General features: G+C 42.9%; 1 protein-coding gene across 4 annotated transcripts in view; it reads right to left on the reverse strand.

Annotated features, from left to right (window-relative positions):
* Window positions 1-19,970, reverse strand: part of UBR3 (ubiquitin protein ligase E3 component n-recognin 3) — a 266,744-nt gene that overhangs the window by 205,158 nt on the left and 41,616 nt on the right. For all 4 annotated transcript variants that reach the window (XM_040357780.1, XM_040357782.1, XM_040357781.1 and 1 more), the window contains exons 3-4: window positions 16,472-16,624; window positions 4,522-4,656 (exon numbers count right to left, since the gene is read on the reverse strand). In XM_040357780.1, the coding sequence (XP_040213714.1) occupies window positions 4,522-4,656; window positions 16,472-16,624 (288 nt within the window). The remainder of the gene's footprint in view (window positions 1-4,521; window positions 4,657-16,471; window positions 16,625-19,970) is intronic.

Below are 19,970 nucleotides of genomic sequence, written 5' to 3' on the forward strand. Positions count from 1 at the left end.
CCCATCCGTAGGGTCACAAGTGTGCCACCGGCGCACTCGCGACCCGGTCTGAAGCTCCGTGACCATGCCCGCAGGACCTGATCGCTGCCGGTGTCCTGCGATCGGTCACAGGAGCTGAAGAACGGGGAGAGGTGTGTGTAAACCTACGCCTACACCTACAGCCACGCCCCCCTACAGCAAGAATCGCTTCCTTAGGGCACACTTAACCCCTTAGCGCCCCCTAGTGGTTAACCTCTTCACTGCCATCAGTGCATTTTTATAGCACTTTTCACTGTGAGAATAACAATGGCCCATAAAAATTTGTCAAAAAAGTGTCCAATGTGTCCGCCATAATGTCGCCGTCACGAAAAAATAAAATAAAAAAATTACAAAAATTACATAAAAACTATTCCCTATTTTGTAAACGCTATAAATTTTGCGCAAACCAATCGATAAACGCTTATTGCGTTTTTTTTTACCGAAAATAGGTAGTAGAAGAATATACGCATCGGCCTAAACTGAGGGAAAAAAAAAAAAAAAAAAATTATATATTTTTGGGGATATTATAGCAAAAAGTAAAAAATGATTTTTTTTTTTCAAAATTGTCGCTCTATTTTTATTTATAGCGCAAAAAATAAAAAACTGCAGAGGTGGTCAAATACCACCAAAAGAAAGCTCCATTTGTGGGGGGAAAAAAGGATGCCAATTTTGTTTGGGAGCCACGTCGCACAATTGTCAGTTAAAGCGATGCAGTGCCGAAATCGCAAAAAGGGGTAAGGTCCCTAACCTGCATAATGGTCCGGGTCTTAAAGGGGTTGTAAAGGTAAAAGTTTTTTTACCTTCATGCATCCTAAGCATTAAGGTAAAAAAACATCCGATAGCACAGCACCCCCTCCCGAGCCCCAGTTTTACTTACCTCTCCACTCGAAAGTCCCGTGCGCGTTCTCGTCTTGCTATTCGGTTCCCAGCCTGGCCGTTGATTGGCTAGGCTTGGCTTCCAGATTCCGATAAGCCCCCTGCCCACAGACCCCCACAACCACCGGCCAGGGTTGTGGGGAAGAGGCTCTTGTCCTTTAATTATTTTTCCCCATCATGGGTGTGGGTGGGGCCCCATGTCAAGTTTTGCCTAAGGCCTCACAAAGCCTAGAGCCGCCTCTGCAAAGATACACATTTATGTCCGTTTTTTGAATCCGTCCACAGATGAACAGTTTTTGTCCAAAAAACAAACCTTTCATATAGAGCATTTTGGTTAAATATAAAAGCTGAGGTTGCACAGCGTAAATAGATACCAAACATGTCACACCTTAAATTTGGGTGCACCCGTGAAATGGTTACAAACCTCAGTACGCTATATTTTCCATAGGAGGACGCTTAAAAAGCCTCCTATAGGTCATCAGTTTAGCAATACCAAGGTGGTCTTGTCTGGTGGTAAATTTATTATGCGTTTCACAATAGTATGTAGGTGCGTACAGGTAGGGATGGGGGGCCTTTTTTCAGCTCTTTACCCACCACCCTTTGGGCAACTTCTGCTATTGTTGTCTAATCTTTAGCATTGGTTCTGAGGATATGCGTGTTTGTACTTTGGACTTTAGTCCGATGGACTTGTGTACACGATAGGATTTTGCTCCATGGGACATTTGTTGCCAGAAAGTTTGTCTGTTTTCACAGCAAACATTTGTCTGATGGAAAAAATTTAAAAAAATTGGTCCGGTGGAGCGTACACGGTCGGATGGTCGGATTGTCTGATCAAACAGGTCCGTCGGACAATTGTTATCAAAAAGTCTGATCGTGTATATGGGCATTAACATACAGTTGCAAGAAAAAGTATGTGAACACTTTTGGAATGATATGGATTTCTGCATAAAATGTGATCTGATCTTCATCTAAGTCACAACAATAGACAATCACAGTCTGCTTAAACTAAGAACACACAAAGAATTACATGTTACCATGTTTTTATTGAACACACCATGTAAACATTCACAGTTCAAGTGGAAAAAGTATGTGAACCCTTGGATTTAATAACTGGTTGAACCTCCTTTGGCAGCAATAACTTCAACCAAACGTTTCCTGTAGTTGCAGATCAGAAGTGTACAACGGTCAGGAGTAATTCTTGACCATTCTACTTTACAAAACTGTTTCAGTTCAGCAATATTCTTGGGAATTCTGGTGTGAATCGCATGAGGTCATGCCACAGCATCTCAATCGGGTTGACATCAGGACTCTGACTGGGCCACTCCAGAAGGTGTATTTTCTTCTGTTTAAGCCATTCTGTTGTTGATTTACTTCTATGCTTTGGGTCGCTGTCCTGTTGCAACACCCATCTTCTGTTGAGCTTCAGCTGGTGGACAGATGGCCTTTAAGGGGTTTTCCACCCATTTTTTAAGTTTATTAAAAGTCAGCAGCTACAAAAAGTGTAGCTGCTGGCTTTTAATAAACTGACACTTACCTGCTCCAGCGTTCCAGCGACGCGCCGGCCGGGGGTCCGCTCCTCTCTCCCCCCCTCCCCGGCCGGCGTCTTCATTGTCACTGTGGGCACGCGGCCCGGCGCTGCGCTGTTTGATTGGACAGGCGATCGCCTGGGACCTGTCACGTGTCCCAGGCGATCGCCTACAGGGAGGGGCTGCCAAAAGGCGATATGACGTATCGCCTTAGCAGCCCCTCGGCGGAAGGAGGAAGTGGGACAGAAAGTCCCCTTCTCCTGAAGCCCCCACTCCCCCCCAAAAAAAATTACATGCCAAATGTGGCATGTAAGGGGGAGAGGAGTGGGTTAAGAGGAAGTTGCATTTTTGGGTGGAACTCCTCTTTAAGTTCTCCTGCAAAATGTCTTGATAAACTTGGGAATTCATTTTTCTTTAGATGATGGCAATCTGTCCAGGCCCTGACGTAGCAAACCAGCCCCAAACCATGATGCCCTCACCACCATACTTCACAGTTGGGATGAGGTTTTGATGTTGTGTGCTGTGCCTCTTTTTCTCCACACATAGTGTTGTGTGTTTCTTCCAAACAACTAAACTTTGGTTTCATCTGTCCACAATATATTTTGCCAGTACTGCTGTGGAACATCCAGGTGCTCTTGTGCAAACTGTAAACGTGCAGCAAGGTTTTTTTTGGACAGCAGTGGCTTCATCTGTTGTATGATCCCATGTAATCCATTCTTGTTCAGTATTTTACATTTTGTAGATTCGATAACAGGGAAGTTGGCATATGCCAGAGACTTTTGTAAGTCTTTAGCTGACACTCTAGGATTCTTCTTCAGCTCATTGAGCAGTCTGCGCTGAATGAATGAATGAATGACTTGTATAGCGCAACGCATGCGAACTGAATCGCCTCTGGGCGCTTTTTCCAGCCAGTATCTGCTTGGTTGGTGCGATCATTTTTACCCCGTAGGATCATGACACGCTAGGGACACACAGTCATACACACATATATACATATATACTGGGCCAATTTGGATGAGATCCAATTTACCTACCAGCATGTCTTTGGAGTGTGGGAGGAAACCGGAGTACCCGGAGGAAACCCACGCAGACACAGGGAGAACATGCAAACTCCAAGCAGATGGTGTCGTGGTTGGGATTCGAACCAGCGAACCTTTTGCTGCTAGGCGAAAGTGCTACTCACTGCACCACTGTGCTGTGCTGTGCTCTTGCAGTCATCTTTACAGGACGGCCACTCCTAGGGAGAGTAGCAGCAGTGCTGAACTTTCTCCATTTATAGACAATTTGTCTTACCGTGGACTGATGAACAGCAAGGCTTTTGGAGATACTTATATAACCCTTTCCAGCGTTATGCAAGTCAGCAATTCTTAATAGTAGATCTTCCGAGAGCTCTTTTGTGTGAGGCATCATTCACATCAGGAAATGCTTCTTGTGAAAAGCAAACCCAGAACTGTGTGTGTTTTTTATAGGGCAGGGCAGCTGTAACCAACACCTCCAATCTCATCTCATTGATTGGACTCCAGTTGGCTGACACCTCACTCCAATTAGCTTGTGGAGATGTCATTAGTCTAGGGGTTCACATACTTTTTTCCACCTGCACTGTGAATGTTTACATGGTGTGTTCAATAAAAACATGGTAACATTTCATTCTTTGTGTGTTATTAGTTTAAGCATACTGTGATTGTCTTTTGTTGTGACTTAGATGAAGATCAGATCACATTTTATGACCAATTTGTGCAGAAATTCATATCATTCCAAAAGGGTTCACATACTTTTTCTTGCAACTGTATTGTGCTATTAAAAAAAGGACCCAGCAGCTCCTCCCACTACAGGAGGAAGCAGATTCAAAACCACCCTGCAAAAGTTGAGAGTAGCAATGACCAGTCTTTACTATAGAAAGCTCTAGCACATAGGAAAAGTTGCACACTACATAACTGCACAGATCTGGAGCAAAAATACACAAAGCACACCCAGATTCGTTTTAGAATACACATGTACATACACACTGCCATTTGAATAATACTTGCATAGTTTTTTTTTATTATTATTTAAAAAGGAATCAGTGAAAGGATACTGAAGTGTATAAATATATGTCAGTGACCTGATAAAGCACTTGTATTCTGTGACTGGTCTGCAGCCCCACTGGAGTGTTTTTCTTCAGGAAAAGCCAGGCCTGAGCCCTTTAGGGCAAGAAGGTACTTTTCATTACTCTTTGCGCATGCATTCTCTGCAGAACCTAAAAAAAAAAAAAAAAAAACATACATTATTTTTATTAGCAGGAAAAAACATTTTACAGTTAGAGCAATCTGAAGAAAAAAGTGGAACATGTTCTTCTATTTGGATATTTCAATATTTTTTTTAGGTATACATTAATAAACATTTTGATATCCGAAATACATTTTTTTTAAATCAATTGGCATGAAAAAGTAATACATTTATTCATATTAAAGCGGGAGTTCACCCATTTCTAAAAAAAAAATTTTTCTCCCCTTAGCTTCCTGCTCGTTCGGTCTAGGGGAATCGGCTATTTGTATTAAAATATGAGCAGTACTTACCCGTTTTCGAGCTGCATCTTCTTCCGTCGCTTCCAGGTATGGGTCTTCGGGAGCGGGCGTTCCTTCTTGATTGACAGGCTTCCGACGGTCGCATCCATCGCGTCACTCGTAGCCGAAAGAAGCCGAACGTCGGTGCGGCTGTATACTGCGCCTGCGCACCGACGTTCGGCTTCTTTCGGAAAATCGTGACGCGATGGATGCGACCGTCGGAAGCCTCTCGGAAGACTGTCAATCAAGAAGGAACGCCCATTCCCGCAGCCCATACCCGGAAGCGACGGAGAGGAGGCATCTCGTAAACGGGTAAGTACTGCACATATTTTAAAACAAATTGCCGATTCCCCTAGAGAAAACGAGCAGGAATCTAAGGGGAAAAAGTGCCCTCTAAGGGTGAACCCCCGCTTTAAGGAAAACCTGACACTAGCTGACCTACACCTAGGGCAAAATACCCAGGGGAATTTATAAACATAAGATTCTTTAGAAGTCGGACGTGCTTCCACATGACAAAAGGTCATTAATCTGACGTACCTTGACAGACAACAGGCAGTTAAGGGTTTTATAAAGCTGGGTAAATGAAGCCCAAAAAAGGGATTCACAGACACTTGTTCCGTGAATGCCCACGACGACTGACAGCAGGCAGAGAGCAGATCCAAAGCCAATAGACAGCCTGCTACTGGATATAGTGTCTACCCACTGCCTGCTGTCAATCATAAGCAGTAGCCAGTGTCTTAACTTCCGTATCAGGCTCCACCCACTGTCCGCTATGAAGTGACAGATGGGAAGAGGAGGAGGTAGCAGCAGCAAATATGTCACCTGCTCTGTAGAGAATCATGGGTGTCTGATGTACCAGATCTAGATGAGGATTGGGAGGTCCCTTTCACTAGGTTGGTCTGTGCAAGGGACCAATTGATACGCTACAAATTCCTGCATAGAATATACCCAACTCCATCCAAATTAGTCAAACATTTTGGGCATAGCTCTTCCTCTTGTTGAATCTGCTCTTCCATGGGGCTGATTTTTTGCAATTTTTTTGGGGAAATGCCCAACTATACACGCATATTGGGTAGATGTCCTCCAATGTATTCAATCTGTTACTACCATGCCCCTCAGCTCTCCTCTTCCAGAACAAGTCTTAAGCTTGGAGGACAGGCTGACTCCCACTAGGATCATGTACACTTCCTACGGTATTACTGTAATATGCAAGGAAACTCATTATCCTTGCTTGGAAGAAGGCTGCGGCACCAGTAACCTGGAAGGAATTGGTAAATAGGGCACTCCTCTACTCGAAGGTAACCTACTCCCATAGAATTTGATAAAGTATGGTAAGGGTAGGTTGAGTCTCCACTTACGGTTTCTGATGTCATCTTCTTATGGTCTGACTTATACTGTACGTGTTTGTTGCATTGAGCCAAGTGAAATGCTCTTGTAATATGTCCTGGAACACTATCTGCCTCTTGCGGGATTTGAGGTGTGAAATTTGCACTCGGTTTACCTCTGTTTGTTGCAGGTAGGAAGGTTGTAACTTTTTTTTTTTTTGTATTTTACTGACAACAGTAGGTCATTATATTGATCAGTGGGTTTTAATCCTGGACACCGCATACTGTATATGTGTTCCTTTGTTTGTACTGCCGAGTGCGCTCACAGCACTAAGACTGGTTGTCAGCGACAGCCCCGGGTATCCTAATGACTGGAAAAACAAAAAAACACAGCTATTCTGCGTTTATCAGTGTTTGAGCCATAAGCTTTTGTTAAAAAAAAAAAAAAAAAAATACTGCAAACCTCCCAGTGTGCATGAGGCATAAGAAATTAAAAAATAGTTAACGGTAACCGAGAGAGTTTCATTCTGCTTTAATGGGGTTGTAAAGGTAAAAAAAAAAAAAAGTTCCGTAAATAGCTTCCTTTACCTTAGTGCAGTTCCTCCTTCACTCATCCTTCCATTTTGCTTTTAAATGTCCTTATTTCTTCTGAGAAATCCTAATTTCCTGTTCTTCTGTCTGTAACTACACACCGTAATGCGAGGCTTTCTCCCTGGTGTGGAGAAAGCTTCTTGTGGGGAGAGGGGGCGAGCAGGAGTGTCAGGACATTCTCTACTTTGCAGATAGAGAAAGGAGCTGTGTGTTAGTGGGCATCCTGACACTCCTGCTCACCCCCTCTCCCCTCAAGAGGCTTTCTCCACATCAGGCAGAAAGCCTTGCATTACTGTGTGGAGTTACAGACAGAAGAGCAGGAAGTGAGTATTTCTCAGAAGAAATAAGGACATTTAAAAGCAAAATTGAAGGATGAGGTAAGTGAAGGAGGACTGCACTGAGGTAAAGGAAGCCATTTAGGGGAAAAAAAAAAATTACCTTTTCAACCCCTTTAAGTATTTTTGGCAATCTACTTATCCTCTAGGGCAGGGGTGTCAAACTCAATTTCATTGTGGGCTGCATCAGCATTATGATTGTTCTCAAAAGGGCCGGTTGTATCTGCAAGATTAGATGTCCAGCACATTCCCTCCCCTTACATTAGATGTCAAGAGCCACCCCACCATCAGAAGTTGAGTCCCCCACTCTCCCTTACATCCCAGTGTACCCCCCCTTTCATTATGCTCCTGCTGGGAAGAAGCTGGATGCATTGTGTAAAAGCAGAAAGTAAGGGTCTGGAGGAGGACTAGAGGAGGGCTGGAGCTGCAAGGGCCACATGAAATGGCCTGGAGGGCAAAATTCGGCCCACGGGCCTTGCGTTTGACACCTGTGCTCTAGGGATTCTATATATTTTGGTGCAGGAATAAGGGCCTGTGCTGACTGGCTATGGGTTACCGTCGGTGGCATCAGTTTTACATTAATTTAGGCTGCTTTTGAGATCACTCAGAACTCATTGACAGGTACATTTGACCTATTACTAACTTGCCTTTCTCCAAGTGGGTTTTACTTTTCCCATAGATTTATACGACCATAAATGTCTATTATGATATGAACAAAAAGCCATCACAATAGGTTCTATGTAGGCTCTGACCAACTGTGACAGCAGGCACAGCAGATAAGGACCACCTCACTATTCGTGGGATAAACCTCCAGTGGACACAGTATAAAAATACAGACTCACACTCCTCTAATAAATTTTACATGGTACAAAACACTACCCAAGATGCAGTATGTGACCTGTAACATGGCACTGGAGTACGTCATTGTGGTCATAGAATATCCTACATAAATCCACCAACACGAATACAGCCTGAAATTTACTGAACACCCCCCCACTCATTTAAGGAAAGAATAAAATAATGAAGTGTCTTGTTCATTTACTACAGATGAAGAAAATATGGTCATGTGGCACGGAGAATTAGAATTCGTGCATTCAGCTTGCCTCCTACACACAAAATCTGAGCCAGGGTTTGGTACTTTAATTTGTACTACAGCAGTGATCTGTCTTTACCACACAGATGTACAAATCATGTTCATATAAAAAAGGTGAAAGTGCGTGTGTGACAATATATGTTACAACTTTCCAGGTTTTATTGGCATTTAAGCAGTTAACTAGTATCCAGCAGATTTGCAATACATAAATATAACATAAAAATGCTAAATAAGAAATTCCACAAAATAATGTGTAAAATACATGTAAAATGTCCATAAATCAGCTCATTAAAGGTACAATAAACCATCCCTTCAATATAGAAAGAGAGAATAACATAGAATTCATATACTAGATCTGCAAACAGTGGAAATTGGTGCACCCAGTGTTACCCAGAGCCAAGTATTGAAGTGGTTCTAAAGGCTCAAAGGGTTTTTATTTTACCATAATGATCCCAGCCCCCTCATCGGTCAATCCGATTAGAACGGTCTGATGGACCGTTTTTATCAGACCAAACCGATCGTGTGTAGGCCCCATCGGTTATTTATCCATCGGTTAAAAAATGTGAACCTTGTTTTAAAATTAATCGATGGATACCTAACCGACAGAAAAAAAACGATCGTTTGTAGGCACGTCCATCGGTTAAAAATCCACGCATGCTCAGAATCAAGTCGACGCATGCTTGGAAGCATTGAACTTAATTTTTTTAAAGCACGTTGTTGTGTTTTACGTTACCACGTTCTGAAAAATCCATCAGACCGTTCTCATCAGATTGACCGATCGTTAAGCTCGATTAAGCGTTGTGCCTGATGAAGTCTCTCTTCTCTCGCTCCTCACAGGGATGATTGATATCAGAGGGCTCCTGCTGCTGTCAAATATTTTGTGCAAGTGAGCGAGGGGCAGGGCCAAGCCCTGTTGTCTGTGTCTAATGACTTAGGCAGCTTGGCTTGTGAACCGAGTCTGCACAAGTGCCCCCATAAGTAGTGGCTTCCTATGGGGACACTCACGAAGGAGGTGGAGTCAGGTGCACCGGCAGGGGACCCCAGAAGAGAAGGATCGGAGCTTCTCTGTGCAAAACCATTGCACAAAACAGGTAAGCATCACATGTTTATTATTAAATAAAAAAAGGGGGGGGGTTACAATCACTAAGCTTACCAGAGGTTTACCTTTCCAGAGACAAACAAAGCATGCATTAAAATGGAATGATGGGATGGATCTATGCCTCAAGTACACTGCAGCATGATCCACAAACACTTCCCAGCACAGCAGTCTTCTGTTGTCGTCTTGCAGGTTAAATGCCACTCAGTATCACAAGCATGCAGGGAAAAGGTAAAAAGAGGCCCATCACAGTGCAGCATTAGAGAATTTCATTAGGAGGATCAATTAAAGTCAAATCAATCTTCTTTGATAAAACCATCCGCCCCTTGCTGTGAGCGCGGTCAGCGCTGTTCTATCGAGATGGGTCCCCCCATCTGATAGAGCAAGCGGCGTGGATAAGCATCGGGCACAAGCGGCGTGTTAACTGTGCATGCTCCAAATACAGGTGACGGAACAGATGTTCAGTCTCAGATTTCCACGATCTCGGACTGCACATGCACAGTCCAACCCGGGCACTATCTGATAGAGGACCCAGAATTATATATTGTCACTGCTACAGTGAATAACAGGGAAGGTGTGTTTACACACACACACACACACACCTCTACCCATTCTTCAGCTGCTGTGAGCGATTGGGTCCCGTGGTCACGGAGCTTCGGAACGGGTCCTCCCGGTCACGGAGCTTCGGAATGGGTCCTCCCGGTCACGGAGCTTCGGAACGGGTCCCACGGCTGGGCTCTTAAAGGCAACGTACAGGTACGTGCCTGTGCCTAGCCGTGCCATTCTGCCGAGGTAAATGTGCAGGAGGCGGTCCTTAAGTGGTTAAAGTCCCACCTGTTTTTTATTTTTGTGTTTATACGAACATTTCTCTCTACTATAAAGTAAAAATATATTTATTTATTTATTTTTAGTTGTAAGGAGGTTTTTATTTCTTTATGTACCCCCTCCCCCTGGGTGTCTCATGCTTTTTATTACTCCTGGTGGTCGCAGACACCAGAACTAAAAATAGAGGGAAATCTTTCAATAGGGGACAACTGTGCAAAGTAATTCACCCTCACTTTGGAGAGATTTCCTCTCACTTTCCACTATGCTAACAGAACATGATACAACCAATGAGACACAGATAACAAACCAAAGACCTGGCCGGGATTATAGCCATTTCCTACTCTAAACATACACCATAAAACAAAGCACAGCAAAAGTTACTTTCGGAAAAATATTACATAGATAACTCAAAAGGGTTTATAGGCTAAAAATACACAACAGTTTCACTTCAATATTGGCTCTGAAAAAAATATAATCACCGGAAAAATATAATCACACAGGAATTCTAATCTGGCCAGAGAAAATGTTCCCTGACTGTTGCTTACAAGCTAATTTTTCAGTAATAATTGTTTGTACTCAATAGATATTTATGGAATCTCGAGCACAAGGTTGTCTGTTGCTGACCAGGTGACGGCTACAAAACATGACTACTTCATACTCCAGAAATATCCGAGCCAGAAAAGTAAAATGTGACTCAGCAGAACAGACTGTCTGCACACCGAGAAGCAGAATATATACCCCCTACGGTTACTTTTATTACAGGGAAATAACTATACAGTACTTTGGAATCAAAGAGACCAGCGAGTCCACACATCAAATTTAAAGTGGTTGTAAAAGTTTCACCTACAGGTAAGCCTAGATTTATGCCGCGTACACGACCGTTTTTCGGTCATTAAAAACGATCGTGTGTGGGCTCCAGAGCATTTTTTAGGATGTAAAAAATGGGCATTAAAAGTTTAGAACAAACTCTAAATATTCACGTTGTTTTAAACGTCGTAAAAAATGGTCATGTGTGGGCTTTAACGACGTGGAAAAAAAAATGCGCATGCTCAGAAGCAAGTTATGAGACGGGAGCGCTCGTTCTGGTAAAACTAGCGTTCGTAATGGAGTAAGCCCATTCATCACGCTGTAACAGACTGAAAAGCGCAAATCGTCTTTTACTAAACACAAAATCAGCAAAAAGCAGCCCCAAGGGTGGCGTCATCCGAATGGAACTTCCCCTTTATAGTGCCGTTGTACGTCACTGCGCTTTGCTAGTGCATTTTTTTTTTTCCACGAAAGTGTGTAGGCAAGGCTGGTTTAATAATCGGGTTGAAAAAAAACGTTGTTTTTTCTAGACCATTAAAAATGTTCGTGTGTACGCGGCATAAGGCTTACCTGTAGGTGTTAGCAATATTTCCCAAACCTGGGCGGTTTAGGGGATATTCGCTGAATGACAGGACCGCTGTCTACGGCTAATGCGCCATAGACAAAGGCGCGCAGGCGCACTGACAATAGCAGTGGTTAACTCGGCAATGCCCGATACCAGGAAATAACCTCCGGGAGCGATGAATGCAGCCAGAGGACGGATTTGTGGGCTTCAGGTTAAGGTAAGTAATGCATAATGAGCGAGTATGCTAGTCATACTAGCTCATTATGGCTTTGTCTTGCAGGCTTTTTTTCCAGGGTTTACTTCCAGTTTAAATTAAAGCTCAGTAATGAATAAAAAAAAAAAAAAAAAAAAAAAAAATAGAAAAGGCGAGACACACACAAGATCTATCTACATACTCACACACAGACACATTTACACATATTCTTATAAATAAATCTAAACAAACGTTTTAAAATGTATAAAAACATGGACGTGTCAGCAGGGCAGATGATGGTGTTCCTAGTTTTTTATATAATATTATTATTATTAATAATAAGTAACCCCCTTGGGAAAGAACTTCCCAGGGGGTTTAGCTGATGTGGGGAGGAGCAGAGACAGCCGCCGAGGGACCCCAGAATATGTGGATCGGGGCCACTCTGTGCAAAACGAACTGCACAGTGGGAAATAAGTATAACATGTTTGTTATTTAAAAAATAATAATATGTGGGCAGGAGTTTTTAGGCAAGGCAGCGGCTTCGGCCCAGTGAAAAAAAAAAAAAAAAAAAAAAAAAAGGAAAACCTTTAAAAATCGATTTGCTGAAAATCTGAAATCGATTTGCTGAAAATCTGAAATCGATTTGACCTTGCAACTCGATTCAAGATTCAAAATCGATTTTTTTCCCCCAGCCCTACATTGACATAAAATGTTCACCACATGTCGGTAACAACCTATGCAATCCATACATACAAAGAAACAAATAAGTTCAAACATTAAGTTATGTGTAATAAGATGGAATGACACAGGGAAATGGAGGTGCAAAAAAGGTACAGAAACACAAGACACATTTTAACTGAAATCCATCAGTAATTAGAAAGCAATCCAGCCCCTAGTCTCTGCAAATTAATATCAGCTGGTTTAGTCTCAACCGATGGCCTATAATAAGGTGTCTCATTACCAAGGTGTCACATAAGAAACATCTCATGATGGGTAAAAGCAAAGAGCTCTTTCAAGGCCTTTGCAATCTTATTGATGCAAAACATACTGATGTCATTGGTTACAGAAGAAATTCTAAACTTCTGAAATGTTCCATGTGATCACTGTTGGGGCCATAATCCGAAAGTGGAAAGAACAAAAAATCTTCCACAGGTCAAGTTGTTAAGGGTTCATTCACATGGGTTCTCTGGCCCCTACAGTGTGAATGAGCAATTTGTTTGTGCGGCTGCAACCTGTTACTCGATGTACACTCATAAGTATAATCCACAGCCACAGGTTCCAATTTGAGGTGTGGGAGAGTGGCCCTGAATGCACACTGTGTTTGGGCCAAACACACACACACACACACACAAACAAACAAACAAAAGTCAAATTATGACCTGCAACTGTTATGTTGTGTTTGTATCCTTTAACCATTTAAGGACCGCCTCCTGCACATATACGTCGGCAGAATGGCATGGCTGGGCACATCCACGTACAGGTACGTCCTGTACTAGTACCCGGTCGCGGGTGCGTGCCCCGGTCCTAAACTCCGTGACCGCGGGACTCGATCGCCGCTGGAGTCCTGCGATCGGTCCCCGGAGCTGAAGAACGGGGAGAGCCGTATGTAAACACAGCTTCCCCGTTCTTCACTGTGGCGGCAGCATCGATCGTGTCATCCCTTTTATAGGGGGACACAATCGATGACGTCACACCTAAAGCCACACCCCCCTACAGTTGTAAACACACTTCAGGGAACACATAACCCCAACAGCGCCCCCTGTGGTTAACTCCCAAACTGCAACTGTCATTTTCACAATAAACAATGCATTTTAAATGAATTTTTTGCTGTGAAAATGACAATGGTCCCAAAAATGTGTCAAAATTGTCCGCCATATTGTCGCAGTCACGAAAAAAAAAAACGCTGATCGCCGCCATTAGTGGTAAAAAAAAAAAATTAATAAAAATGCAATAAAACTATATAATATATATATATATTATATATATATATATATATATATATATATATATATATATATATATATATATATATATATATATATATAATTTTTTTGGGGGGGGGGATATTTATTATAGCAAAAAAGTAAAAAATATAGAATTTTTTTCTAAATTGTCGCTCTTTTTTTGTTTATAGCGCAAAAAATAAAAACCGCAGAGGTGATCAAATACCACCAAAAGAAAGCTCTATTTGTGGGAAAAAAAGGACGCCAATTCTGTTTGGGAGCCACATCGCATGACCGCGCAATTGTCAGTTAAAGCGGCGCAGTGCCAAATCGCAAAAAAGGGGCCTGGTCCTTTACCTGCATATTGGTACGGGCCTTAAGTGGTTAATAATGATTTCATTGGATTTTCAGCAGAAATACATTTGATATTTTTGATGGGGGAGGGGGGCTGTCAGATAGAGCGCGCGCCCCCCCCTAAACATTTTACAGTTGAACATAAGCAACAGAAAATCCCAAATCTCATATACCCAACTATCTAAGGAATGAAAATCAAAACTCTTCAGTTATTTTAAAATAAGGTAAACCCAAATAAAATGTGCAAACATGTGGAAAACATCTAATATTTATTTTTTTGCAGTGAAAATATAAGACTTCACTTGTGGAAAGAGACTGATAAAAAAACATCAAACCATGAACTTAATAGAGAGAACGTTCACACGTTAAAAACCTGAGGCGCCAAGTGCCATATCAGTTCATCATAATCCTGTCATCTGGACTCCCACAGGAATAGCGCAGACTTCTGCTTTGCTGCTTACTGTGCAGGATTTATGAAGTACCGTTCACACCTTGTCATCATTAGCAGCCTGTGGATGCACTACATGTTCACACTCTGCTTTCCAACAGACAACCTAGGCTCTGGTTTTCTATCGAGGATTTCATGCTCTATCTTAAAAAGAACCTGACATGGTCCAAAATACTTCGAAGATAAAAAGCAGGCACTTTTTAATCGATTATATAGGTCTTGTTAGTTCTACATAGAGCCACACTCTAAATCAGTTTTCTTTTAAGTAGATTGTTCCTCTGATTGGCGAAGGTGGCGAGGCGGGTGAATGACACCACCTGAGCTAATCAGAGGAAGCCCAGTTCACTGATACTACGTCAAGTAATCCGTACTGCTGCCATAACAGATAACCTCACAGTGTAAGTAGCTAATGCTACAACAGTATTTTACAGCGCACTCCAATTCCACATCACCATGTAATGGAAATGGTTCATTTGGGTCAAACTGGCCCAAACTATAAAAAATGATTTGACTAACTTAAATTCAATATTGAGGCCCTTTCAAGTGATTCTAAAAATGCATGTTTATACTTACCTGCTCTGTGCAATCGAGTCGCACAGAGTGCCTCCAAACCACCTATTCTTGGGTTCCCCCACCAGCACTTCTGGCTCCTCCTCTCCGACAAGTTTCCCATAGAAAGTTACTGTATTTGCTGGCGTACAAGACTACCTTTTACACTTAAAAAAAACGACCAAAAAGCAGGGGTCGTCTTATACGCTGGGTCAGCTGCTCGGATGCCTGCTGGATGTGCGGTAATACTGTATGTAGCGGCACACACGGTCGGAATATCCAATTCCATCTGACTTTTTTCATCAGAAATTCGGGATCGTGTGTATGCGGCATTAGTCTCGACTAGGGGTGCAACGGATCAAAGAACTCACGGATTGGATCGATCCTCGGATCAGGAGTCACGGATCGGATCATTTTCGGATCAGTAAAAAAAAAAAAACACAAGACAAACAAAAGTTTTGTCTTTTTACATTCTTATTAATATTTTTTTTTTTACTACCAACGGCGGCGATCAGCGATTTTTTTTCGTGACCGCGACATTATGGCGGAGACATCGGACAATTTTGACACATTTTTGGGACCATTACAGTGGGAAAAATGGCAATTACAGTGTTACTGTTTTACTAGTGTGGGGGCAATGTTGGCTATGGCTATTATTAATAGCCATAGCCAACACTGCCCCCACACTAGTAAAACAGTAACACTGTAATTGCCATTTTTGCCACTGTAATAATAGTCATAGCCAACATTGCCCCCACACTAGTAAACAGTAACACTGTGTGTATAGCCATTTTTCCCACTGTAATAGCCATTAGCCAACTCACTGTACTGATGTACTCTGCCCGTCTCACTGTACTCAGGTTGCATGCAGAGTCAGCGCGCTCTTGCAGAATAGAAAAGATCCACGAGCAGAGAGAGGGGTGATGACGTCAGCGCGCACCGCCGCCGAGTGTACCAAGATGGCCGATCGCTCCGGAGCTAGGCCGAAGCCGCGGTGCGTTCTGCAGATCGCATACTGTGCCGATCCGAACAGGTCGACCCGTTCGGATCGCGGATCGGGCACGATCCGTTGCACCCCTAGTCTTGACTATAATGGCATTTTAGTTTTAGTCCCATTTTAGTAATTCAACTAAAATGCCATTTTAGTTTTAGTCGTATTTTAGTCGACTAAAAAATGGTATTAAGTTAGTTGACGAAAGTTTTAGTAGATGAAATTAGCACTGCTATCAGCATGTCCCAGGTCAGTACATTTACACGCAGCATGCCTAACTGACTTCTGGACCCCCATAATCAGAGTACCGCTGTGTAGAAGATTACAAGATAAAAGTCAAATTAAGCTACTCACAAAATGTACATGTAAAATACTAAATATGTTCAAGCTTACCAGAGCAAAGATCTTTGTAATTTTGTTGGTTGGTGAGAACCTGCGTAAGAACCGATCTCATCGCACCACCCATTTTGGTTAAATCCTCCAGGAAGGAGATCTGAGGTTCCAAAGCCTGAAGGATCTTCTGGAGGTCCTTATCAGATGAGGACTCTAGAATAAAAAAAAAAAAGATGATTTACCACAAAGCTTATGAACTACATATAATAAAAAAAAAAAAAAAAAAAATGGAAGAAGGATGCATGACTAAAATAACAAAACAGCTAAAAAGGAACGCACTTTTAGTCATTCTGAGGTTGTTATTCATTGCACATACAGTAAATGAATTGCCTCCAACAGGGTTTCCTCCAATCCTCCTATGGTAAACGAATAGAATGGATTTCTGAAATGAATGATCCGTTTGAAAAACATACCCATACCCTACAAAATGCCCCCTGTACATTTGAAAAGATCTTGGCTAACTGGATAGACTTAATGTACCCCCTTCTTGCATCTTAGAAAAGCTCTAATTTTACTGTCCCTGTCATGTAGCGGTCGGCGCATGGCATTGGCGCACACCATGTCCTATGAATGTGGCATGCTAGGTTATCCTGTGAGACAGCTAATTTTTTATTCCCCCCTTCCCCCATTTTTTTTTTTGCTGTGGTTTGCTTTTTTCTTACTTTTTTGTCCCTATTCAGATAAAGTTGTATTTATTCCAAAAAGGGATCACTGCTGTATCATGCAGAGATGCAGGGGTCAGTATAAGACCTAAAGCAAGCAGTGGAGGACTGGCATCGGACTTCCAAAAGTGTGTCAAAAGGCCTAGTTAGACTTACCGGTGACGGTATTTCTAAGAGCCTTTCAGGACAACCTTGGAGAGAGCGCAGCTCCGCCTCTTCTGTAGGAAACACCCACAGGCTTTAAATCCCTCCTCTTCCACCATGGCTTCAGTTATTGTGTGGCCTCCGGCACTGGAAAACAAAGCACAGAGAACCACAACACCATGATAGATACATACTTTACTTTTTTATATACATTTAGGGAGGGAAATAGCGGTTGTCCTGAAAGGCTCTTAGAAATACCGTCACCGGTAAGTCTAACTAGGCCTTTCTCAAATCGCCTTTCAGGACAACCTTGGAGAGGATAACCAAGTAACTTACCCTAGGGTGGGACTACTGCCTGCAGTACCTTCCTGCCGAAGGCTTGATCTGCGGCAGACAGCAAGTCCAACCTGTAGTGCCGAATAAAAGTTGAAAAACTGGACCAAGTAGCAGCCTTACAGATCTGATCAGGCGTAGCACCGGCCCTTTCGGCCCAGGAAACTGCGGTTGACCTTGTAGAGTGAGCAGCGATTCCTGAAGGAGGAACTTCTCCTTTTGCTTGATAGGCTTCAGAAATTGCTTGTCTAAGCCACCTACCGAGCGTACTCTTAGAAGCTTTTTCCCCTTTTCGGGAACCGGAGAATACCACAAAAAGAGCGTTTGATTTCCTGAACTCCTTGGTGACGGAAAGGAACTGTAACAGACATCTCCTTACATCCAGTGTATGGAAAGCTTCTTCTCCTGCATTAGCCGGAACTGAGGAGAATGTTGGTAGAATTATTTCTTGCGACCGATGGAAAGTTGAGGCCACTTTCGGTAGGAAGGCTGGATCCGTTTGAAGGACCACTCGGTCTGGCAAAACTCTAAAGGAAGGGTTCCTTAATTGCTAGAGCTTGGAGCTCACTGATTCTCCTTGCTGATGTAATGGCAACTAAAAAAATTGTTTTGAGGACTAAATTTTTTAATGATGCACTCTGTAAAGGTTCAAACGGAGCTCCCGTGAGACCTTGCAAAACAATAGATAAGTCCCAACAAGGGAAAACTTTGAGGGCTATCGGTCTATTTCGAGCCAGAGCCCTAAAAAAATCTAGAAATTAAAGTTTTTTTGGATAAAGATCTTTCAAGATAAACTGAGAGAGCCGCTACCTGTGTTTTCAGGGTGCTGGCGGCTAGACCTTTCTCCATTCCTTCATGGAGAAATTCCAGAACTGAAATAGTACTCTTGATTTCGAAATTTTTGGAAGAACACCAAGAGTTAAATTTCTTCCATACTTTGAGGTAGATGGACCTAGTTACCTCTTTTCTACTTGATAGTAGAGTTTTAACTACTTTATCAGAAAGTCCTTTAGATTTTAGAAGGTCTTCTTCAGAAACCAAGCACTTAGATGTAGCCTGCTTGCTTCCGGATGGCACACAGAGCCCTGTGTCAATAGATCCTTCCTGTATGGTAATCTCCAGGGAGGTTTTGAGGCCAGGTTCAAAAGTGTTGCAAACCAAGGCCTTTTTGGCCAAAAAGGAGCGATCAGGAGCAAGTTGGTGTTTTCCTCCCTGAATTTCCTTAGGACCAGGGGAATTAGTGGAAAAGGGGGAAAGGCGTAACACAGCCGGTAATTCCATGGGTGTGCTAGGGCGTCTATCCCCACTGCCTGATCCATTCTGTGAATAGAAAAGAATTCCTGGACCTTCGTATTTTGCTGACTTGAAAACAGGTCCACTTGGGGATGTCCCCATTCCTCCGATATCATATCGAACACCTCCTGGTTCAGACTCCATTCTGCTTCCACCACTCTTTTTCTGCTTAGCAGATCTGCTAGGAGATTTTGTGATCCCTTCAGATGGACTGCCGATAGGGAGGCCACATTTATTTCCGCCCATGACAGAAGTTGATTGGCTAAGTCCATGAGCCCTTTGCTCCTGGTTCCCCCTTGTTTTAACACATAGATCACTGCTGTCGTATTGTCTGACAGAATCTGTACATAATGTCCTTTGACCTCCTGTTGAAAAGCTATCAGACCCAAATGAATGGCTTTCAATTCTCGCCAATTTGACGATTTTTTTGCCTCTATTTTTGACCACGTGCCTTGAGCGGTTTGACCCTCCAGATGGGCTCCCCAACCCCAGGAGCTTGCGTCGGTTGTTAGACGCTTGTCCAGGGGAAAAATCCATGGGAGACCTTTCGTTAGATTGGAAGGGTCCCTCCACCACCATAGTGCTCGTTTCACTTTCGCAGATAGTTTGAAACGTTTTTCGAACGGCACCTGGTGTGACCAGACCTGCAAGATGTTTTTCTGGAGTGGTCTGGAGTGCAGTCTTGCCCACTGGACTGCTGGAATTGTAGCTGTAAGAAGGCCCAGAACTGACATAACTGTTCTGACTGGTACTGAAAGGTTCGTCTGGATCTGACCCACTGCTGAAAAGATTTTGTCTATCTTTTCCTGAGGCAGGAACACTTTTTGCACTACTGAGTTTAGGGTGTAGCCTAGAAACCTCATCTCCTGAGAGGGATCTAGATGCGAATTTTTCTAAATTCAAAATCCAACCTAGATTTTTGAGATGAGTCTGACGTTTGGAGATTCGTCACAAGCTGATCCCTGGAATCTGCGAAAAATAATAGGTCGTCCAGGTATGGCACGACCGAGATCCCTCTCAGTTTTAGGGGCTCCAGGGCTTCCGCCATAATCTTTGTGAAAACTCTG

This window comes from Rana temporaria, chromosome 6 (genome assembly GCF_905171775.1).
Source record: "Rana temporaria chromosome 6, aRanTem1.1, whole genome shotgun sequence".
Taxonomy (NCBI): domain Eukaryota; kingdom Metazoa; phylum Chordata; class Amphibia; order Anura; family Ranidae; genus Rana; species Rana temporaria.